The sequence below is a fragment of the Podarcis cretensis genome (genome assembly GCF_951804945.1).
Source record: "Podarcis cretensis genome assembly, chromosome: 7".
Lineage (NCBI taxonomy): Eukaryota > Metazoa > Chordata > Lepidosauria > Squamata > Lacertidae > Podarcis > Podarcis cretensis.
This window is the reverse complement of record NC_137176.1, coordinates 54252286-54277389: the sequence shown is the minus strand read 5'-3', so window position 1 is coordinate 54277389 and position 25104 is coordinate 54252286. Positions and strand designations below refer to the sequence as shown.

Sequence of the window (25104 nt, the reverse complement as noted above, 5' to 3'; positions counted from 1 at the left end):
TTAAAAGCTTGCACTGGCTGCCCATATGTTACCCACCCAGGTTTAAGGTTACAAGGCCCTTAACAACTTGAGTCCGGGATATCCTAAGGACTACCTGATCCCTTGTATCCCTGCTTGCTCACTGATGGGGGAGTCTCTGTTGGTGATTCCCCATGGCTCTATTATACTTTCATTCGAGACCTCAGTTGCTAGGATGTCTGTTTTGTCAGGAGCCTGGCACTTCTTTATTACATACCTTTTACTTACTTTTAGTGGCCTTTCTCTTTAGAAGGTGATACTGAATCTCTTTATAAGGTTTCTAAAGAGAAGTAAGCTAGTAGCAGAGAGGTTAGTATAGTACAGTAAAGTGAATAGCAATCATAAGTGTGCTTTGCTAATCATAACTGCTTTTAATCTGTGGTAATACAGATAACTGTTGCTTTTGGCTTGAGAGCCCAAATTAATTGACGTAAAAGTGGAACTTCCATTTGTTGAGCCCATCTGGTTTAGGTGCAAATTGTACCATACAATGAAAAAACCTGATCTTACTGTGCTGTGTTCTTAAAATCTCATTTCAGTGCTCTTGAGGGATTGGCCTGCAGTTAATTTCAAAATATTAATTTAAAATTCCTAACTATATTAAATATAGGTAGAATCTAATATTAATATGACTGCTTTAGTAAAATATATTTTCTCACCTCCTACTCATTTTGAAAGTAAATTAATGTTTTAGCACTTAATAAAATTTGGAATTAACAATAACTATATCATTAAAACTGGTGAAAATTTAGTGGAACAATTAATCACAAGCTAAATTGTATTTGTCTTGGGAATGCCAAGTTAAAGTTTTGCTTAAGTGGGTTTTGTAATTAACTACAACCTAGAGGTACAGCAATGACCCTAATTCTGTGCAGGATTTGGTGGGAAGGTGTAGTTATTTAACAAGCATCCCAACAACTGCTTGCCTCACAAAAAAGTGTGCCTCCAACTCAAGATTGACTAGTCAGATTAAAGTTTGGAGAAACCATCAGTTGCTCCTAGATGCTTGTTAAATAAATATCTAGGCTGATCTATCAGTGTTTAGGTTTATTATAAGTGTTTTCATATTGTGGAACTGGCGTTGAATAAAACTGCTGTGTTTCATAGTAAATATTCTTTTAAGTATATGAAAATATGCATACTGAATCTTTTTACAATATATTTTACAGGCTGGGGCTCTTGACTTACTCAAAGAACTTAAGAATATGCCCATGACTCTGGAGTTATTACAGGTATGTCTTTCCAGTGTTGCAGTATCTCTTATATACATTTTATACCATAAACATATGGAAACAAATTTTCCTTTGAAGCCCTGCCCTTACTTTCCCTGCATCTGACATCATGTATGATGTCAGGTGGAGGCTGCATGGGCATGTCTTCCCCCAAATGGCCTCACAGATCAAATGGGGAGGCCTGGTTTGGGCCTGGTTTGGCCTGAAGGTTAGAGGTTTTCCATCCCTGTTCTGTAGTCACTTTAGATTGTTCTTCCTATGTAAGGGAATGTGTTCCTGTAGAAGGGAGTGTACGTGCACATTAGTGGAATTACTTTGCTGTTGCATATTTATTGCATATAAAAGGTACTTGAATCTCTATGACTGATTATCCCTGGGTATCAGAAATGTTACTCTTTAAGTAGAAAGCTGAACATCAATATACTGTGGTACCTCTGGTTACATACTTAATTCGTTCCGGAGGTCCGTTCTTATCCTGAAACTGTTCTTAACCTGAAGCACGACTTTAGCTAATGGGGTCTCTCGCTGCTGCTGCACCACCACTGCACGATTTCTGTTCTCATCCTGAAGCAAAGTTCTTAACCCGAGGTACTGTTTCTGGGTTAGCAGAGTCTGTAACCTGAAGCATATGTAACCCGAGGTACCACTGTACATGCATTCCAAATTCCCCTGATAAAAATGTATGGCAAGCATATTATCACATCTTACAATAGAAATTCAGGATGTGAATTTTCTTTATTTAGCTTTCACCAGCCTGGGACAAACTTGCAAAAACCTTTCCTGCTGCATTGGAGGCAATTCTTTCTTGCCAGAGGCAAACAGACAAGAGGCTTTTAAAAACATGTATAAGGAGACCTGTACTATACTACATATATGCAAGCTTTTTTTTTTTTTTAATAATATTTATTAAGTTTCACAAAATATAACAAACTTCGAAACAACAAACAACAAACATCAGAAATACAAACAATATCAAAAAAAACATAAAAAAACAAAAACATACAAAAGATTCAACATAATAATAGAAGAAACATTAAAAGAGAACTCTGGTTCATTCTAATAGTCTTCAAAACCTTATTTTCCTTGCTTCCTCCCGCCTTCCCCTCTTGTATTCCACTTTAAAAGTTTTTTCAGCAAGCTCATTCAAATTCGTTTTATCCTTTATCTTTCCCTTTATACTCTTCCTTATCCTAATCACTGGAACCCCATCATTTCATTTACACTGCCCTTAGCACTCATAAATTTTACAATGATTTTGTAGATAAACTTTGAACTTCTTCCAATCTTCTTCCACCAACTCTTCTCCTTGATCTCGGATTCTGCCGGTCATTTCTGCCAATTCCATATAGTCTATTACTTGTATCTGCCATTCTTCCAAGGTGGGTAGATCTTGTGTCTTCCAGTGTTTTGCGATGAGTATTCTTGCTGCTGCAGTAGCGTACATAAAAAAGGTTCTATCCTTCTTTAACACCATATATGCAAGCTCACCATTACTAGACTTAATTTTTACTTTATTTGGTGCTGAACTTTGTTTATGCTTGAACTTGCTTTTAGAGTTGGAATAGGATTAAAATGGAACCAATTTAATAAGAGTTGCAGTCTGAAAATATGATTAAACAAAAATATTTTTTTTTGTAGCAAATGCACATTATGCCTAGTTTGTTCAATTTTCATCCTCCCTCCCTCCCTCCCTCCCTCTCTCCCTCCCTCCCTCTCTCTGAACTGTAGATGGCAGTAGTACTCTTAACACTGCTTGACTGGAGTACTGTACAAGTGAAGCTGATTAATAAAATGTGATTAAAAAACAAAACCACGAGAGATAAATCTTGGTAGTCCTTAGGTTTTTTTTCTTTTTCCAATCCCATGGTTTTCAGATCAGTTAAGGCAAGCAGTTATAAGTGGAGAAAATATAATTTTTGAAAATTATAATGAAAGTTTATTTGTAACTTGTATCGTTCAGTCATCTAGCCATGCTCACATTAAACCTGGAAGTTATTGTTACAGAAGTCATATTGGATTAAAAAAAAATATTCAGTTGTTATGTAAAAGTATAGTAGCATAAAAAGTATTCATTGATAAGACTTAAAAGTGGATTGTTAAACTATTTATCCCATAGTTTGAGGTCCTTGCAAAGAAAGATATTGTTTGTAATTTTGCACTGAAGAGGGACTTTATCCATATTCGGTGTGTGTATTTTCTTTGAAGGAAAAAGATTTGCTTATGAGTTCATAACTCTTAGTGTGAAGACTTTGGCTCAAGTAGTTATAAAAATCTATAAATCATCTAGATCTATAAGCCTTTGCTAAGTTTAGAAATCACACTTAACAGTTTTCGCTTAGAAGGTATCTGACAGGATATGTTTGAGCTAGGTGTACTCAAAGCACTTGCCTAATGTATTGCCTTATAACAGATTCTGTTCTAGAACCGTATTGTCAAGTTACTTATGATCAACCTGCCTCCATAATACTTAAAACTATCTCCATATTCAACAGGGATGTATATACAATCTAAAACCAGCAGTTTCTGACAATTAGAAAACAATTTAAAAAACAATTTCAGATAAAACTCAGCTTCCATCAAGGCTTTCTCCTTGCAGTAAACCAGATTCTCTTAAAATAATTTCCCTCGAAGGCTAGCAGCAAGGAGTGCAAAACATGCAATTCTGCTTCTCTTAAAGACATGCTTGTTAATTAACCAGGTAGTTGTTGAAGAGGATCTTAATTAAAGAGAGAGAGGGTGAAAGCCCTAGAGGCAAGAATATTAGCTAACCTCCCTTGGATCTCAACACTGCAAACAGTACTTTAATGCCAGTTCTTGCATATGTGGAGAATTCTTAAATAGAAAAAATAGAATATTTGGCTGTGGCTTAAAAAAAAATTAAATTACTAAATTACTTTGGAAATCATTTGCTGTTTTTGCCCAGTATCTGATGACTTCATGCAGTTTTGTATTCTCTCAATTGTATTTGAAATCTTTGTAGTGGTTCTAAATATTATATAAATACCTGCTTTTAAATGTTGATACTTGTGCTTGGTTTCAGTCTACAAGAATTGGAATGTCAGTGAATGCAATACGCAAGCAAAGCACAGATGAAGAAGTTACATCCTTAGCAAAATCTCTCATTAAGTCGTGGAAGAAGTTATTAGGTATAACTATGTTTTTCCCCCTTCTACAACTTCCAGATTAATATACAGAATAATAGATTTCTGTCTGTTTCTGTCATTCTTGCAAAACCAACTAACTCTGATACATGAACCATCGCTTCATTTTGAACTTCCTTTTGTCTTTTTAGTAGAGGACAGATATTTCCACTACAATGGGGCAAGCAGTACAAACAACCTGGCAACAAATTGGTTGTTCTGGGTGGTGGACATGGTTGTGGGTGGAATGTGGAGGCTGGGTGTTATTGAGAATGCTCTACAGTATCAGTGAGGTTTTCATTGGACGATTTGGAAAGATTGCACAATAGGAAAATAATACTAGATATAGATATAGATATAGATTGATGTATAGTTGCACATTAGACTGTTTTGTAGAAACCAATAGTGGATAGTTTGTAAAAAGCAGTTATTCCAAAAATAAATAAATAAATTGAGGAATGTGAAAACAATTAAGAGCAGGCAAATTTCTTATATTATTTGCAAGATATATATATAACACATTGGTTATATCAATCAAAATATAAGTTTCTCACTAAAATTGTAGAGCACAAATTAAGAGTATATAAAATATGACCATTCAGCATCTTAAAAATAGTCTAGATATAGAAGATATTTTCATGCTTCATTTACAATGTAAATCTATAATTGTTCATCTAGATTATATAAAATACATGATTAAGATTACCCTTTTCCTCTGAGTTGATGAAATAGGCATGTATACTACAGCCTTGACTCAGAGTCTTTATTCTCTTCATATTCTTGTTCTGTCTTGGGTTAGGTCACTATATTATATGAATGTCATTGATCTTCTCTGTGCCCTCCACCCATACTGCATGAATAGCAGCACCCATAGATTAGCATTGACAAACCTTCACAGTGATTTGAGATTATGACATCTGTGGGCCAAATTGTGGGTTATTGTATTTTAGTGTTTTGTTGGAAGCCGCCCAGAGTGGCTGGGGAAACCCAGCCAGATGGGCAGGGTATAAATAATAATAATAATATATTATTATTATTATTGTTATTATTATTATTGTTGTTGTTGTTGTTGTTGTTGTTATCATTATTATCCAATAAAGTGCATACTTGCTCTTACAAGAAAGTACTTTACTGATATAGAAACTTTATTAAACTGCCTACTATTTCTTTATTTTGGAACCTTGCTTTCTGTGCTTTAGGTGACTTAGCTTGTAGGGTAGTTGAATGAATTACTGAGATAACATATATTAAGTACTTACACTTTGCTCTATAAATGATACATATTGTCTGTGTATGTATATATTTATAAATATATATTTCAGATGGACCAGCAAATGATAAGGATTCTGAAGAAAAGAAAAAAGAAGCAGCTTCTTCATCACAAAACAGTCCTGAAGCAAGAGAAGAAAGGTATGTCTTCCACCTTTGGTGATAAGCAGTTGGTCAGGGTCAACATCTTCTGTGCTTATTCAGGGAAATGGACTGCCCTGCCTCCTAGTGGTTGGGTTAAGTTAGAGCTCCTAAAAACCCAACCTTCATACATTTTTGGTTTCTCAAGTTCTTGCACCCCCTTTCCACCTTCCCATCTTTGACCGACATGTACTAGAAAGGGAGCTCTGGAAACCATATGGTCACAGGGAGCACATAGCTAGGCTGGTGGTTTCCAGAGGAACTTTCCTGCAGGAAGTAGTGTCACCAATGAGCCACAGCTCTGCCACAGCTGCCGAGAATGCTGCAGCTACTGGAAAGGGCACCTTGGTGCCACAGCAGGTGTTCATGTTTGTCCTGACTCCCTCCACTTTCATATCAGGCAGGTAGGGGACAAAGCATGACCACTCAGTCAGACACTCAAATGCCTGGAAGATGAGCCTTTCAGCACTATGCCTCACAACCAAGCAGTTCCAAGTGAGATGAAATGGGAAGGCCTAGAGGATCCCATCCTGCACAGCATGTTTTTGGCACCAGACAAACAGGCGATGTGAAATAGAGTGGGTGAGTACCTCACCACTCCTTTCCTGATCTCACTGGGAAGGGATCTTCTCCCCAGATTTATGAACTGAGTGAAGGTCTCCTAGGCAATCAAATGGGCTTATCCATCTGTCTCAGACAGAGCTTCTTATGCCTAGTCTAAAGTTAAATTCCCTTACAAAAGACAGGGGAAATAGACCCAGCTCCAGTGCAGGTTTAGACACATGCATTAGAGAGGCCATGTCACAATTCAGAAGTTCATCCTTGGAACTTTCCACTTTCACAGTGCAGTCTTGGTGAGGGTGTCTGCATTAGCAACATTCCAGGGTAATTTTCTCATTAAAAATGTCTGTAAGACAACAACTATAATACATTTAGAAAGCATTATAATATATGTATTTGCAGACAATCTTTGATAGGTGGGGTTGTGCAAAAAGTTATAGTACAGTAAGCTGCTGGTCTGCAAGAAAGATCATCCTGAAATACTATCACACTGCAACATCCCAGGGTTGAGGAATGCCCTCCAGGAACCAGAAGAGAAAACAGAAATTTTCTTACCGGGACTTGCTCTTTTCTGGGACTCCCAAAGGGCGTTCTACCCTTCTCTTTCTTTCAGGACCAGTACATGGAACTTTTCAGGGGTTCTGCTTCACTACACATGTGAGAGTGGTGAAGAGTGCCTCTTGGGAAGTTTCCAGTGCCCCCTTTTGTTCTTTACCTTTTTAATTGCAGTTTTATTGTCAGTCAAGAGTATAGTTTATATTCTAGTAAGGAGTGGAGGGGGGGACGCAGGTGGCGCTGTGGGTTAAAGCCTCAGCGCCTAGGGCTTGCCGATCGAAAGGTCGGCGGTTCGAATCCCTGCGGCGGGGTGCGCTCCCGCTGCTCGGTCCCAGCGCCTGCCAACCTAGCAGTTCGAAAGCACCTCCGAGTGCAAGTAGATAAATAGGGACCGCTTACCAGCGGGAAGGTAAACGGCGTTTCCGTGTGCGGCTCTGGCTCGCCAGAGCAGCGATGTCACGCTGGCCACGTGACCCGGAAGTGTCTCCGGACAGCGCTGGCCCCTGGCCTCTTAAGTGAGATGGGCGCACAACCCCAGAGTCTGTCAAGACTGGCCCGTACGGGCAGGGGTACCTTTACCTTTACCTTTACCTTTACCTTTAAGGAGTGGAGGGGTAGTGTTTTCTATGGTCGGAGGGAGTAAAGCAAGCCTTTCTGTGGAAAAGCAATTGAAGATGTTGACTCTGCCTGTTTGCTCCAGAAAGGGGGCCATCCTAAGGTTTAACAATGCTTTCTGGGAGTCTCAAATAACAGAAATTCATTGTGAGAGGGGGATTTGTTTTCCCATGTATTTTGCAGATGCATTTAATACTAGGGAAAGCAAAAATCCTGAGCCATATAGCAAAGGTTATGAACTGACTATAGGCCATTCTTCACCAAACTGATGTCCTCCAGATTGTATCAGCCCTAGCTAGTGTGGCCATGCTGGTTGGCAGTGATGGGTGATGTAGCCATAACATTTAGAGAGCACCAGGTAGGTAAGGGCTGCCACAGACCCTACCCTGTTTATACCTTAGTTTACTTCTTGCATGAGAATTACACAATATAATATCTTGATATTTGACACAGCAACTATGAGAACTGTGGGAGTTTGTATTGGAACACAGCCAATAATGTAGATTTTGTCTTGTGCTATAATTTAAAACAGCATAAATTCCAAAATGAATACATCTAGTCACTTTTCTGCTACTTGTGTGAGCGCAGTGGAGTCTAGCAATGTTCTTTGCAGTTATGTCAGCTATAATTTGTGTGTTTGGTGTCATTTTCTTTTCAGTAGGTCAAACTAGAACATCTCAGATGTTAGGTAGTGCTGTCTTTCATTTTTATTTGTGACTTAACACAGGTGACATGGTAAATAACCAGTTGCTGCTGAAGCACTCCTGCTGCACTCCTCTTCTAGCATGAGCAGGATCAACAAACCATAAGCCTTGGCCTACCCACCATGGCATCTGAACCAATACTAGTGATTGGGAAGCCCAAATTGACATTTGCCTTCAAGTTGTGCTTTGGAGAGAAACAAACCATGAGCAATGATTTAAACTGATGCTAAGCCAAGGCTTGTGTTAGTTGCTTTTGCCAGGGAGGAGAGGAGCGAAAGTGAGTAGCATACTGCTCATTCATGATAAGTCAAAACACAGCCATTACTTAACTTTTAACAAGGTTGATTGAGGCCTTAAAAAACAAGATTTTCTCTGGAACTGTGTCAAATGCCACCTCTTATTTCTATTCAGATTAGAGTATAAAAATATGTAAGCAATTTCTAATATTTTGGCTAGCATATAATTAGTGCTAAAGGGTGATCAGTAATGAAACTGCCTTAATAATTGCTTTATGTAATACTGAATTTTTATTTTTATTTTATTTTTTGGTATCTGTACTTAGCTATGCCCCAACCTCTGTTTCATATTTTAGATGCAACTCTGTACAGTGATGGTTTTTATTATTTCCATTGTTATTACTATTTACATTTTAATATTTAATATTTCCTCTTTTTTCTCTTTATATTTTTGGCATATGATGAAAGCAGCTTTAATCAATAAAAATACTTAAAAAAAGAGAGAAAGAGAAACTGACCAAAGACCAGTTACATTGCAGAAATACAATGAAACTATATTTTAAAAATATTTTTCTTTGTTTAGCAGTTGCAGCACCAACTCAAGCAGTAAGAAAGAAGAAGCTAATGCTTCCTCAGAATCATTTATTTCCACCTTTCCCCGAGCTCCAAGCACATCAGATTCTGTACGGATGAAATGCCGAGAAATGTTAGCGGCGGCTCTCAAAACAGGAGGTAAGGATTGCACTATCACCTTTACAGGTCATCCAGCTTGACATTTCCTCTCTAGTATTACTTGCATTTGTAGTTGTAAGGCTATTTTGCAGTGTGAGTGGTAAGGTAGTTTTTTGATAGATGAATATAACTAACCCCTAGCATATATGTCCATTGGAAGCAAGTAATTCTCTTTGTGACAAGCCTTCATATAATACTGTATTCTTCTCAGAGAGCCTTCTCTGATTGCTGTGGTTTCACCCTGTGTTAGGAATGCTTAATTCTGAAGTTTTATGAGTTGGGTCTAGAGATCCACCCACAGAAAGGAGATGGGAAAGAGTAATTTTCTTGCCTCTCCATGCCAGACTCCAGAACCTCCTGAAACCACCTGGGAATTTTTATTAATAGGTTGGGCTGTGATGGAGGAGACTGAGAGGAAAAGGGAGAAATCACAGAAGAGCAGGCAGAGGCATCTTCTCAGAGCTGGAGGCTTTTTGGGGATAGGCTGTTGGGGTTGGCAGGGCAAGGAGGGGTAGGAATGTCCCCCTCCACTCATCCTCTTCTGCATAGTTGATCCAAAGCTTCTCTTCACAAGCTGAAGTTGTATTCAGCTACAGAAGGACTGTTTCTAATGGAAGCATTACACAAGAAAATATATTATCAGCAGGATCCTATTAAGGAAGGCTGCTCAAACACTTGACAACAAAGGAGTGAAATGTTTTCTAGTGGGGAAGATTAAAGAGAATCTAAATTTTGTTTTCACTCAAGGATATTGGACAGATGAGCATGTATGGACTGCTTTTTGGAGGGAGCATCTGAGGACCTAGAGAGATGTAGAGGTTGCTAAATTAAAAATTAAGAAGTCACCAGGTCCAATTAACAACCTGAGAGTTGTTCATTAACCCAAATAAGAGTTCACAAAATGGCTGATGTGAATGCAGCATCACAAAGCATCTCTTGTTGCACTTACTGTGTTAGACAGTAGGCACAAAGATGGGACAAAAGAATCACATTAAGTGTTCTAGAAGAAATTTTGATAAAGGGTGATAGAGAAATGTGTTGAATAAATGTTTTAATACATATTAATAGTCATACAACTCACTTTCTCTTTCAGATGATTATATTGCTATTGGTGCTGATGAGGAAGAGCTGGGTTCTCAGATTGAAGAAGATATCCTTATCTGTCCAATCAGTTTTTTACCATTATTTTGGTTCACTAGGCTGATGCTAACTCTTAGCTTCCTTTTAAAATATTTTGTGACTTTTGTGCTCCACAGGTGCCTCTAATTGTTTGTGATTGTCTTTATTGTTAATTGAGACTTTTAATTCTTTTTAGCAACCACCTTGAATGCAGAAGGCAATATAGTTAACTATGTTAGCCAACTCTTGTGACAGTTTTTATACTATTGAGTAAAAGCCTGCTGGAACAATGACCTCTTCTTTTTAGTTTTATAAAGCGTTATATAAAGCCTAAAGATAACACAGCATAAAAAAATGAACATATTAAAATGAAATCTTATATATTATACTTAATAAATGCCAAATGACATGTGTTCTCTAGGCACTGGCAAAAGGAAAAACAGATACATTAAAAGCACTATGAGATGCACAAAAACAAATATACAAACATTAAGCAGTTATAAAATGCTGCTAAAGCCGATTATCAAGCAGCAAATAAGAGAATAGCAACACATAAAAAACTAAAGGAATGCTGAATTAAATCAAGAAATTTAAAATAATTGATGTTAAAACCTTAAAAGGTATGAGAGATCAGAAAGGATTTTGCCTGGTACTAAATAACATTAATTAGGTGCCAGGCAGGGCATTCCATAGTTGTGACTTTGTAAAGGGTGCAGTTTGCCAAGCACTCGCCTTCTGCAAATTTTATTCATTTCAGTGAAGCAGCTGTGCAGAAGCATCCTTTGAACCTTTGCCTAGTATCTGCAGATTTGTGGTAAACTTTGCTGTGCTAAGATTACATTCCTGGACTAAGATTACTGTATATTCGCCATGTGTTCTAACATTCATCTTCAGTCTCAGCAGGCTAGTATTGTATTTTTAAGAAGCTCTTGTCAGTTCAAAGAAAAGAATAGATGTAGATGCAGGGCTAGCTTTGGTGAAATGTTCATAAAAGAATGGAATGCAGTGTTGTGCTATTCCTAAGTGTTGTCCTTAACTCATAAGCACCTATATTTCAAGAACTAAAAAATACAGACATGAAATACAAAAATAGGGTACGCAGCAGGATAGCAAATCTTAAGGACACTAAGAATCCTAATCTAAGGAAAAATGTTTTATGTGGGAATATACCTCCTGACAGGTTTGCTAAAATGACAGCAGAGGTAAGTAGCTCATTCTTTGATTTTCATGGTTAAGATTTGAGTGTAATTCCATTCAGCTAAGAGCTGGATATTTTGGAAACAAAATACTTTGATGTACTAAAAATGTTAGCAGCAAGCAGTGCTGTTTGAATACAAAACCTTAGCTATACTGTCTGCATGTTGGGATTGAGTAGGCAAAGGAACGTTGTCTTTTATGTGTGGCTTATCTTCCGGAAAGCATTAATGTAAACGTATGTTTTTAGTTCTCTCCAAATGGGTTAAATCCTCCCTGAAGTAGTAAGATCCACTAGCAACTACCTGTGTGCAGTCTGGATTCACCTTAAATCTGTCCTCCCTAATCCACCCTCTAACAGCAGCTAAGCACTTGCTCAGACGTACCATGTCTCTTTATGGATTTTTTAAAGATGAAGAATGAGGTTGGATGCCATCTGCATAACAATGGCACCATTTCAAAATTATACACTATCAGTCCTAGCAACTGCATATTGGTGCCCCCAAAACATGGGAGGCAAAATGGAATCTTGTGATCTTGTGCAACATATAGGATAATTCTCATGGAGCTGAGCACTCCAGATGGGGCACAGGGAGCCAAAAATTGCCTCCCTCCTTTCTTATGGCAGATTCCTTCCATCAGCAGACAGACACTGTTGGATACCACACACTACACAATAAGTAACCTTTAATTTGTATTTGAAAGTTGTAAGTACAATACAAATATTTTAAAGCCTATTTCATCATCTCTCTGTGTACCCTTACCACAGGAGATGGCAAGTGATGAACTGAAAGAGATGAGAAAAAATCTTACCAAAGAAGCCATAAGAGAGCATCAAATGGCTAAAACAGGAGGAACTCCAACCGATCTCTTTACATGTGGTAAATGTAAAAAGAAGAATTGTACTTACACCCAGGTATGGCAAGTGATATTCTCTAACATTTTGCCTTCATAACCTCACCACATTCACCATTAGCAGGACTTGCTTATGAAAGATTCCATATCTGAGCAGTGAAAGCAGTGCCGATTGTGGTTAGACAGTGGAGTGTACAGTGTGTGTGTACTTGGGTAAATAACAACATGAGTGTATGATGGTCAAAGTTTGAATGGACTTGAGAGCATCCAATTTTTTTGGAGTAACAGCAGTAAATCTAGATATTTTGGTTGTAGCCATAAATGTATATGTGTTTACAGGTGGTATTTTTGTTATCCTTACAATTTTTTTTTTTAAGATCTTGTTGAAATAGTTAAATAGTAGAAGCAGCTAAGGCTCCTCATAATCTGATGTCAGGGTTTTTTATTTTTTATTTTTGTAGAAATGTGTGACTCAGAGGGTCTGTTGTCTGATGATTCAGTTTTACTGGAACGCGTTTACTTAATTTATTAAGTATAAATGGTCAAGATATTATGGATATGTGGAGCTGCCTGGGCCTTGGAGTATGAAGTGCTGTTCACATTAAAATGGAATATGAATAGTAGAATCCTTGGGGCTAGTTTGTGGGTGGGTAGCTGAATACATCAAGTAGCTGAGGGAAGTAGAAATCAGTCAAGGTAAGCAAGAGGGTATTATTTTAGGTAGAGACGCTCACTGTGAATTAGTTGCTCGCTATGCATTAGGCCTTTTCATCTTCCCCTTACTCATCAACCTCCTTTGCTCTCAAAATCTGCTTGAAAATTGTTGGTCCCTCTAAAACAAGGATAGGACATATTGTGCAGATGTTGTTAGACTGCACTTCCTTTCAGTTCTCACCATTGGCCAGACTTCCATAATTTTTGGTATCAATTTTTTGTTGAGTGCATCTCCGGGGGTGAAGTCAAACCACAGCATTAATAGCACCAAAGTGACCTCTCCGGGGCACAAGCTTGGGCAGTGTATATGGAGGTGCTGGGCTGTCCAGACAAGAAGACACCTCTTGCAGCCTCACTGATTTGGTCGAAAGGAAGACAGAGCAATACATTTGGCACCAGCTTGGCTGCAGGAGTTACCGGAAGGAGGCATACTAGGTGCCACCCAACCATCTTAGAGACTCCACTCTAGATTTGTGTAGGGTTTACTCCTTAGCCCTTTCTTCTCCTGGAGATAACGCATGAGGCAGTGGAGGTTTAGGATCAGAATTTTCCTTCTCCTAGATGGGCTACCTTTCCAGAATGATAGCACATACAGAAACCATCTTCTCGACCATTGGACCCACTATTGGTCTCTGCTCAATCTGCCAGAGCCTGTCATGCATACAGGGGAAATCCCTAACTCACCAAGGACTTGAGACCCATTGGCTACCCTCACCTGGCTTAGCCTGCCAGTCAAAGCCATTCCCGGGATGTGACTACTGTTGCATGCTGGCAGCTTTTAGGAGCCGGGGGTGAGAGCTGAGTGCATGGTAGGGACCAAAGGTGGAGAAAGTGATTCTTTTAGAGAGGCTTAGTATTTCTGATATTAAATTTTAGGGGGGAAGTTTATATATTCTGTAAAAACCCTCCTTGTCCTACTACCACCACAGCAATCCCTTAGATTTATGCTGATGATGTGCAGTCAAAGCCAGTTGGACTGACACAGCCCTCAAGGCTAGAGATGTAAAATTTCTGGAAATTTTGAAGCCATGAGGGGGGAAAATGTTTTCCCCCTGTTTTTTTTCAGGAAAAATAGAAATTTTGGAAAAATTGGAAAAAAGTTCAGTGTGGAGTAGTTTTACAAATTGTGTGAAATGCAGTGTATATAAAAGTATTGTGCTTGCAATAAAACAGGTAACCACCCCCCTTTTCCTCAAAAGCAACAAAAAAGCAAGAAACTACCAACATGAAAAATAATCAGCTTTGCCCCTTAGCACCAACAGCAAATAAAGTTAAGGTCCACCTAAGTATTTAAGCTCCATCGAAGGTCTAGCCTTTGAATAGTGCTTAAAAAAAAGAAAAGAAACAGAAAATACAACATATACATGCAGTTTATTCTATTTCATTTTCTGAACTACTGCTATCATTTTCTATTTTTTCTTCCTCTTCCTCTTTGCATTTTTCTCATGGACTTCTAAAAAACGGCTTGGGGGGAAAAAGGGAAAAAGCCCTGTCCCCCCCCCCAATTTTTCCGGGTTTTTCCCAGGCCTTCCCATCTCTACTTGAGGACAGCCAGGGCAAAGCGTAATGCAATTTTTTTGCATGCCAGGCCTAGAAGTAACCAACATCCGGTTACTGAAAAGTATGTTGCACTAAGGCTCAAACTCTGTTTGAAAGGAAAAGGCGTGTGTGTGTTTTTAAAATTGATTTTGTTATTATATATTATAAACCACATGATGGTAAGAGAGCTTCTAAACAGTTTACAATAATATACAATAGAACATTAAAATGATTGATAAAACACAGTTAAAAGCAGGTTTTTAAGAGTATTCGAACGATGATTAAAGTCGGCAGTGGTTAAAAGGAAGTAAATTGCATGGAGCTTCTACGTGTTCAAATGGGCTGGCCCTAACAAAAATTTTTTGAGCAGTTGCCGGAAAGAGTATAGTGAGAACACCTGCCTGGTGTCAGTTGGCAGGGAGCTCCAAAGTGTGAGCGCTGGAAGGCCTGGAAAAAAAACAGAAAAGTTGGGTGCGGGGACAGGTTTTCCTCCCTGTTTTTTTCCAAAGCCATTTTTTCCCCAGGAAAAGTTGGGGGGGGAGTGTGTGGAATATTCAAACTATATCAAACTAAATTTTTCTGGGGAAAAAGGGCTTTGGAAAAAACCAGAAAAAACTGGTGTGTCCCCCCCACCCATTTTCCCATATTTTTTTCAGGCCTTCCCATCTCTACCCAAGGCTGGGGTATACTATAGCATACCGTTTTTGCTTCTTGTTCTTTCAGTGGCCCTTTAGCTCCTTACTCCTTCTCCACCCACATTGGGGCAAATAAGATGTGTCACTCAAAAGGAGCTTCTGCAAGAAAACAGTGCCATCTGCTTCCAGCTATCAAAAGATGAATAGAGGCTGGGAAATTATATATTAGGGCACTGAGTAGAAGAAGAGAATGACAAATGGAGTGGGTGAGAAAAGAGATGGGCAAAGAAGTTGAAGAGGGAGATTGTCCCTCTATTCCACCCTCTTAGTCTTTACTCACAGGTAAATATTGGGTTAAAAATGAGAATTGGACTGTGGTCTTAACACACATACAGAAAGTAAGCTGTACTGAACACAGTGAGTCTTGTTTCCAAATAAATATGCAGAAGCAGTAATGCATAAACAAATTGTGTAGCATAATATTAGTCAGTTTATGCTTGGAGTTCTTTTCTCCCCTTTTAGGTTCAAACTCGAAGTGCTGATGAACCTATGACAACATTTGTTGTGTGTAATGAATGTGGAAACAGATGGAAGGTAAAAAAAAGAAGTCTTGTTTGTTTTGTTTATGTAACAATTTCTGTTATATTACCTGGTTTTTGAAAGAACTGTGTTTGTCTCATTCTGGGTATGTGTCTTTATTTATGAGTTAACAGTGTTGCAGCCTAGATGTAAAAAGAGAGAGGCTTGAGATGCCAATCCATTGCCCAGTCATATGGTCTCACTGGCCTCTATTGGAAAAGCGATGCTGAAATCTGTAATAAAATGGCCACCATGTGGGGTAGGACTGTAGAAGGGGGGCTATATTAACCCAGAAATCATCCCATGCCCTTTGCAACATTGAATTGCTTATATAATAATAATAATAATAATAATAATAATAATAATAATAATACCAATACAGAATCAAACATTAAAAATTTCCGCCTACCTCTGCTTGAGAGGTAAAGAGGCACTCAGGTAGAGAGAACAGCAGAAAGCTAGAAATGACAGCCTGATCTTATACATGTTTACTGAGAAGTCCCATTGGTTTCAATAGAACTTACTCTCAAGTTTGTTCACTCAGAATTAAGTTGCACTGCTTTGGTGAGATTTCATATGGATTGGGAAGGAATGTACACATACCATGTTTTATGCTTTCACCCCACCCCCCGTATTTTTTACTAGCTTAACTTTTCAAGTGAGAAGTGACACACGCACCATTTGAACATCAGCACAATCTGCAGGGTTTTTTCCCCACATATAACACCCTAGCAATTAGGGTTTTCATGTACTTTCTGCTGATCAGTGTTGACACTTTGGGGGTGGAAATGGGTGAATGAAAGTTCTGCTACCATGCTTGTTAAGAATATGAACAAAATGTAGGATCTTCATTTGCTTTCTCTCACTGGTGATATTATATGCATATAACTCATAAATATTTCTTTTATTTTGACAGTTCTGCTAGAAGAAGAAATTCTTGAAATCTGGACCAGTATGAAAGATGATTTTATAATTAGCTTTAAGAACTAGGTCAAGCATCTAGATTCCTGCAAAAGTTTTTCGCTTTCCTTTTCCTTTCATGCAGACATCTCTGAAGTTAAATTTTGGATTTTGACACAGCCATCCTGTAGTTAATAGTCTGTAGAGCCAGGAAGCTCAATTGTATGGTGTAATTTCGATACCCTCCCCCCACCCCATTTTTATAAGCAAGTCTACATTAAACTTTTATCAATGACATTTGGGTAACTGCTTTTTTTCTTAACTTTGTGAACAAAGAGTTGTATATCTCTGCATTTGGCATATCCAGCTGATTTTTTTTTCTTGTAGAATAAAATTCATATTTAATAGTACATTCCTTTTTAACCATTTTGGTGTGTTAGATCAAATAGTTTTGCTTTATACTCTCATAATAAACTATAATTTGTGTGGGTGACTAGACTGCATAAAACATTTTTTCAGTGGCCCTCAATTCTTCATTTAAAAATCTGATTATTTGTAACACACACACACCTCCTATTAGATAATCAAACGTTTTATGTTTTTGAAACTTGCATTGCTCTATCCAGTTTAATGTGCAGTCTTGAAGCATGTGCTTTATTATATTATATTTAGTTCTAGAGAAATTCCTTAATGGTTGATTTGAATTTACTGTTTAGTTTCATTTTTATATTCTATAAATGAACAAAGATGCTCTGTAGTATGCTGCCTACCTGAAGATGTAAAGCTAATCTTTGCAAATTTATAGTGGTATTAGTTCTTGTGAACTCTTAATGACCAGCTCTTTTTACATGTAGAGTTGCTGATTTCTTAGACCTGAGGTCAAAAATAAAACTATAGTTTTTCACCACCTGTTTGGGTGGCATTTTGTTAGAATATTTCTCTGACTGTTAGGGAAATACTGAAAAGCAAAGTTCTTACAATCATTTATATTTTGGTATAGTATACAAATCTATTAGAACGTGAGTTTTACTAAACATGGCTTCAGAAGATAAAAAACTGACATGGAATGGATAACTGAATATTTTTCATTTTCATATTCACAATAAGAGCAACATGACAAACTTTGACTTCATTTACTGCAGAATTCATTTTTTGGGTACTATTCCATGTCGCCATGTTGACTGAAGAGAATAGGATACTCAAGTAATCAAAAGTAACATTTCTCAGTAGCATAACTCATTAACTTGCTCATTTGACATATGTTTATAATATACGGTACATGGTGCTAATTTCTGTCTCATCATTTTTTATAGCACTTAAAATCTTAATTCTAAATATTAGCACACTCTCCTCAGATTGTTAATTTTATTTTGGTGACTCTTTTTTGATGCCAAATTATAACTGTGCTTTAAACATTTATTAAATCTAATTTTGAGTTAGAATTCTAATTGTTCATACAAGTAACCTATATTGATCCATATGAGAAATTGCACGTGTAGCTTTTTTAGCAGCATCTCTAATAGCTGAAAAGACTCATCTGACTATTCATCATAAAAAACTATTTCTCTTCAGCTGAACTGCTGGAGAAACTTGAAGATCTTTCTTAATAATGATTGGCTACTAGGTTAAAGATTAGGAACATTCATGGTGGGTAAGGGACAAGCTCCATGTTCAAAGATAGTATACCTCTGATAAACACTATTGGTTTGTCCCCAGTATCTGATTATCTTTGTTATGTCCTGTGTGCTCTGTGTGTGTGTGTGTGTGTGTGTGTGTGACAGACAGTACTTAAGCATATACATGTTTGGTCTGATTCAGTCCCTGTATGTGTATGCCTGCAATGCAGGGGGGGTGGACTAGATGATCCTCAGGGCCCCTTCCAACTCTATAATTCTATGATTTACTGAAGAAATTCATGTAGTTTGTGTTCTTAAAGCTCCAACTATATACCATTGTTTCCTGTCTTGCTTCCTGGGCCTACAGTTATTTAAAGATCAGCTGGCTTTGGACAGCAGTGTGTATCTCAATTATGCAGTATGTCTCAATGAGAATCTGAAAATCCATTTATCTTAAAATTCCATTTCTGTAGGTACAGTTGGTAAAAATTGGGTCTAATTGGTAAAAATGGATCTTCTCAATTAGATACTTTGAAACAAGAGCTCCCAAAATTTCGTAGAAATAGCTTTGTTCCATGCATACTAAACACAGGTATAAAAATGTGGATAAACCTCATTAGCTACAAAATCTCGTCTGAAGTGACCCAGGTCAGTGTTTAAATACAGCTTGCATAATACCATTACTAGTGTTGGTGATTTGAATAAAATGTACCCAAATGTGTTGGTTTACAAATAAAAACAAATGCTAAAATGTGAATGCTATTACACTATTAATGTGAAGATTTCATTTGTAGTGACAGAGTATACTAATTCAAGTAATAAAGAGGAGGATGGGATGCCAAATGTTGTAAACATGAGTAAACTTGCTGATATCTATAAAACATATTGATCCATAACTAAGGTTTCTAGCAGACTGGGAAACAGTGGGAAGCTTAATCAAGCTGCAAAAATTGTGTCCTAAATTTCCTTCGTTGGAGCTTTTTCTTCTTGGAACTTGAGATGTTTTGATATACAGTACAGTACAACAATAACAATTTTAAAGCATTTTGTAAACTGTGCTCTCTAGAGATTTATTTAGCTGCTTTGTAGTTTTTGCTAATGAAGCCAAAAAATTAAAGGGCAGTGAATGTAAGCACCTGAGGTCAGGATCAATTGACTGTCCTAGTTGGAGGTGTCCATACAATTTTAATATTGTATAATGAAAAGAATAGGTGTATAAATGTTCTGTTGAAGTTATTGGTATATATAAAGGGCAGACCTCTAACTGATAATGTCAAGGGACTAGAATGCTGCAAGTTGCTAATGGGTGTCCTGCTGCTTGATAAATACCAAGCCTGAAGTAGTAATGGCTTTCATCCCCCAAACCCTGGGGTATATTGATTCTGTGACAGTAGGTTTGACTTATTGTGATGGTAAATATGAATCATCTGCAAAATATTGTCTTAAAAACTCTTAAATAGACTTTGCTACCACATTTCTTTGGCTGCTTATCATGATGATTGTATTCTTTGCTTGAAGGCTACTTTCCTTAGCTTGCAGTTATTTGTTTCTTATATTTATATTATTTCTTTTATCTGAGGAGCTCAAAGTGGTTCTCCCCCTTCCCGTTTTATCCTCACAAGAACCCAGTGAAATAGACTAGACTGAGAAACAGTGACTGGCCCAAGGGCACACAGTGAGCTTCATGGCTGAGTGGGAAATTGAATCCTGGGCTTCTGGATCCTAGTCCAACACTTCATGATACTGGATCTCACACTTGCTTTCTCTTGCTGCTGGGATCCCATGTGCAAGGCTTCTGCAACACACAGTGGGTTCCAGTTCTCTAAAACTTGTTTAATGGACTTACACTTAACAAGACTTTTATATAACTGTTGCAGTATACAGTAGTACCTAGGGTTACATACGCTTCGGGTTACATACACTTCAGGTTACAGACTGCTAACCCAGAAATAGTACCTCGGGTTAAGAACTTTGCTTCAGGATGAGAACAGAAATTGTGCTCCTGTGGCGCAGCGGCATTAGTTAAAAGTTGTGCTTCAGGTTAAGAGCAGTTTCAGGTTAAGAATGGATCCCCGGAATGAATTAAGTACTTAACCCGAGGTATCACTGTACTTAGTACCACATATTGCTTAACCTTGCACCAGTCATTTGAGAGTTTAAAAGTTTTGCTTTGCATATGGGAAGCTGAAACTAAGAATGGCTTTCTAAGATCACAAATGATGGCTGAATAAAAATAAGAACTCTGATTCAAGTATATTAGGACATTTTTGTTTATTTGTCTAGCTTCTGAATATTCAGTGCCATAGTAACTTCTTGGTTAGGGTCTGTTGATGTGAACTGAATTGGATCCAAGCAGTTAGGTTCCACATACCCAGCATGTGGGAAACAATTGTACCGCAGGCTTTCATTATGCATGACAAGCCACTTTTTGAAGATGCAAATGGTCATTATAAGTTGCTGTTAAAAATAAATTGGAATGTGCAATCAATTGAGCATAGTTAGAGAAGTGAAACCAGTTTAGCTTTCTTATATCACATACAGTTCAGTCCTATGCATGTCTGTTCAGACTGTAACTTGTGCCTATTAGGAATATGAGATTTTAACTTAGAAACACTAGCTAAACTTTTAATTCTAGCAGGCTTTCATGGTGCAGCAAAACAAAAATACTATCCAGTATTTTGTTGGACAGGTTTTTCATGGTTTTTGTAAAATCACCGAGATTTGTAGCATTGTAGGGAGGAAAGATGTTTGCATTAATTTTAGAAATCAGCTCTTTTCTGCAGCCATGAAAACTGGTGCAGCAAAACTAGAAATCTGAACTCCAGATTGTGTGTGCAGTACTCCTGAGCACACATTTCCCTTTGGATTCTAACCCAATTTATTATTTTTAGTGTATGACGCTTAATATAATTAATATGTTTAAAATATAAAGTGTAAAATCAGTCAAGGATGTTATGAGGATCTGCTCTGAATGAGAAATGAGGAACATAAAAAATGTGTGCCTGCTTAGCATTCATTTGCAATTCTTGCAGAATAAGCTTTCAGACTAAATGAATTAATGATGTATTTCTATTAAATGTATCTAGTCACCAAGTCCTCAGTATTAAAGGGGGGAAACACCAGAATAGTGCAGTCTATCTGGCATGCTTAAAAGTTTTACATTAGTAGAGAGGAGAGGCACATTTATTTTTATACCTGAAAGAATGGGGTACAACAGTGTCTGTGGGAGGGAAAGATAATGTACTTCTGGTTTGTGCTCGGTATGCCTCTTCAGTAGATCTTTGTCTAATTCAGTTTCTGACATAAACTACCTTCCCCCGTCTTTTGGCAAGCTTTTTGGATATGCTTTATTCCTTCAATATGTTGCTTCTTAGCATGAGACTCGCCCACTGCTATTGAACTTGCTAAGACATGGAAAGAAAGATAATGCAGTATGGATGTAATGATAGCATAGCTTGGTATTCATATGCATTGGCTGGATCAGTCATATAGTGATGTAGGGTTGCTCTATATTTAATCTCACATTGGGCTTTTATCTTGACTCTTACCATATATTCAGATTTCATAGGTGATCTTGAAGTTAAACCAAGTTCACTTGCTTAAGCATGTTGTGTTGGAAACTGGTTCAGTTCAGTGTGGTTTATTCCCAGACATATAGCATTGCACCTATAGTTAATTATACCAGATTTGGTTAAAATTTCTATTATTCATCAAAGATTTGAGTGAATCTTTTATAGAACCATTTCTTAGGTGCTCCAATGCATTTGCAATGCTTTCCCTAGAATAAGGATGATTAATTTTACCTGAGTTGCTGCAACGTGTTCTGAGGGGCAGCTCTAGACTTTTATTTATAAAAATGTATAAACCACTTAATCAGAATGTTTAAGTGGTGTACATAAAACAATAAATCTATCATAAATCAACAATACATTTATCTCATCTATTTTATATGATCTAGTACAGGGCTGGGGACGCAGGTGGCGCTGTGGGTTAAAGCCTCAGCGCCTAGGACTTGCCGATCGAAAGGTCGGCGGTTCGAATCCCTGCGGCGGGGTGCGCTCCTGCTCGGTCCCAGCGCCTGCCAACCTAGCAGTTCGAAAGCACCTCCGGGTGCAAGTAGATAAATAGGGACCGCTTACCAGCGGGAAGGTAAACGGCGTTTCCGTGTGCGGCTCTGGCTCGCCAGAGCAGCGATGTCACGCTGGCCACGTGACCCGGAAGTGTCTCCGGACAGCGCTGGCCCCTGGCCTCTTAAGTGAGATGGGCGCACAACCCCAGAGTCTGTCAAGACTGGCCCGTACGGGCAGGGGTACCTTTACCTTTACCTTTAGTACAGGGCTGGGGAACCTGTGGCCTTCCAGATGTTGATGGACTACATCTGTCATCCCTGACAGTTGACCGTGCTGGGTGAGGCTGATGAGAACTGGAGTTCAACAGCACCTGGAGAATAATGGATTCTCTACCTCAGATCTAGGATTCCAGTGGCCAAGTAGTAAATTGAAGGTGGGTGGAAATGAAACTGGACTTGTCTTGAATTGCAAAGTGCAATGCTGCTGTGGTATTTATTGCTTGAGTCAAGTGGTTGTAACTGTTATTATTTATGGAGTAAGGTGTTGGAACTTCTGGTCACAGGTGAAGTGTTTCTAACAATATATACTTTGTTCCAGCTTGTCTCCCTTGATACTGTGTGATGACACAGCTCGTTGTTACTTTTTTAAAAAATGGGGTTAACATGGCAAATGCATGCTGCATTGAACAATCAAGTAAATTAGTGTATATGCATATTTTTCTCCCAGTGGGGAGGAGTCTCAGTTAATGCTTTTGTTTTGCAGTGCCCAGATGGGAATGCTGATGAAAGGCTAGAAGAAGAAAGTAACAAGTAGCTTCCAGCCTAGATTTTATTTTAGAATAATCTTCTCGTAGTCTCTGTCCTTTCACTTTAAGGATGCAACACAATATAACAGCAGGTGATCCATGATCCTTCTAAAAATGATACTATCCATGGAGGAGAGGGGGTTAACTCTCTTCATCCATGCTGTTTTCCAAGTAACACCCCCCCCCGCAAAAATAGAGCAAAGCATACTATTACTTTTTTATGAAAAATAAAACCCTTGGGTAACGCTGTCATGTTAACATTCAACTTTAAACACCTTTTGCTGAACAGATCATTGCAATCTTTTAAAAGATGGCTTTAAAATATTTTCCATTATCTATAAAAAAGTTTTGGCATTTTTATTTACATTTTAGTTTTTTAAAAATAAGTCTGTAGTTATGTTAGCATATAACGCTTAAGCAGAACAGTGTCCTGAAGTACTAAGCCAACATGTCCAATCAAATATTAACCTTCATTTGAAGCAGATTTGGGACTCAAATATTGAACTTGTGGATTCTGGAATTTATGAAGAACTGTGCTTTAAAATGCACACACTGTGTTACATTCACCAGTAATCAGATTAAGTGCAACACTTAACTGAACCCTGTGACCTCTCTTGCATATTAACTGCTGCTTGGATGGAAGTATGAGAAATAACTGGATTTAAAATGGAAAGTGGTCTCTTACAAAGTGTGTACATCGCAGATAGTTTCCACAATTAATATACATATTTCAAACCTCGGACTATGCATCTTGAAAATTTAATTTCTAAATTATTTGCTTGTTCAAACGAGAATAGGACCGTATACAGTGTTGCAGCTCAGCTGGTGCAAAGGACTTCTGTATGACAGAACTGTCTCTGCCCCCTGTGAAACCTAGAAAATCAGCTGTGGGTGGTCGGGTGCACAAAGGAGGAGCAAAAATGGATGTCCCATTGTTCCACTGGCACAATTACAACCCCAAAATACTTATACAACCCTAAGTATTTGATCTCAGTAACTGTTGAAAGTGACCATAATAGATTCATCTGTTAATTGGTTAAGATGAAGCTGTTCAATCCAATTGGTGGACATCCCCTAATACATACATATCATAGCTGCGACATGAATACAGATGTATGTTGGTAACAAATTGTGTAATGAAAACAGCTGGCATGCATTTTGTGCTTTATTTAAAATAGTAAATGCCCAACTCCTTTTCCTCTTCTAAATAAATTCTTTAATTTTTCCAGAAACATTAACAATGCAATTTCTAAAATTCATTCCATAGATACTAATAGTAAAATAACACTTTATAGGTGATAGCATTCTGACCAGTGCTTTTCAGTCCTTTATATGTTAAATGTTTGTACTTCTATTTGGCTTATTGACCTCAAACATGCTGCTTATGTCCAAGAAAGGTTGACATTCAGCTCTCATTGAAATTGGAGGCAAAATTCCAAATGATGTTAATGGAAGAGGAGTGTTCTCTTTATGCCTGAATTCCAGGAATGTGTTCTAAGGCTGAACTCCATGCCAGTGAAGAGGGTGAGAGTGATGGGGAATATGACCATTGAAGAAACACACTTCCAAAAGCTTATTTGAACATGCAGTACTTATCTCATGGTTATTTCAGTATTAGACCATGTACTTTATGATCCCTTGAGTGCACAGCTTTCATCTCTGCAAAGTGTTCAGAGACAGAATAGCATTAAGGTGAACCTACACACCAATTTCTCTGATCCCAGTGGTGCAGCACTTTGATATGATTCTTGGGGAAAGGCTCAACAACTAGTCTTCCTCCACTTCCTAATTAATTTTTTTTTTCCTAATTAGTTGTAAGAAATTTTTTAATCTTTTTCCAATAGGTTTTCTTTTGTATCTTATATATGCTGCTCC

The 25104-nt window shown here is 37.9% G+C and overlaps 1 protein-coding gene across 4 annotated transcripts in view; it reads left to right on the top strand.

The window, feature by feature from the left end:
• The window catches only part of LOC307219870 (transcription elongation factor A protein 1), a 40474-nt gene extending 23441 nt beyond the window's left edge, over positions 1–17033 (top strand). For 3 of the 4 annotated variants that reach the window (XM_079983398.1, XM_079983394.1, XM_079983396.1), the window contains 9 exons: positions 1188–1250; positions 4291–4396; positions 5713–5800; positions 9055–9203; positions 10297–10353; positions 11370–11524; positions 12286–12432; positions 15782–15853; positions 16755–17033. In XM_079983398.1, the coding sequence (XP_079839524.1) occupies positions 1188–1250; positions 4291–4396; positions 5713–5800; positions 9055–9203; positions 10297–10353; positions 11370–11524; positions 12286–12432; positions 15782–15853; positions 16755–16763 (846 nt within the window). In that variant the 3' untranslated portion in view covers positions 16764–17033. The remainder of the gene's footprint in view (positions 1–1187; positions 1251–4290; positions 4397–5712; positions 5801–9054; positions 9204–10296; positions 10354–11369; positions 11525–12285; positions 12433–15781; positions 15854–16754) is intronic. The other variant, XM_079983395.1, reaches the window with a different exon arrangement.
• The last annotated feature ends 8071 nt before the right edge of the window (positions 17034–25104 follow it).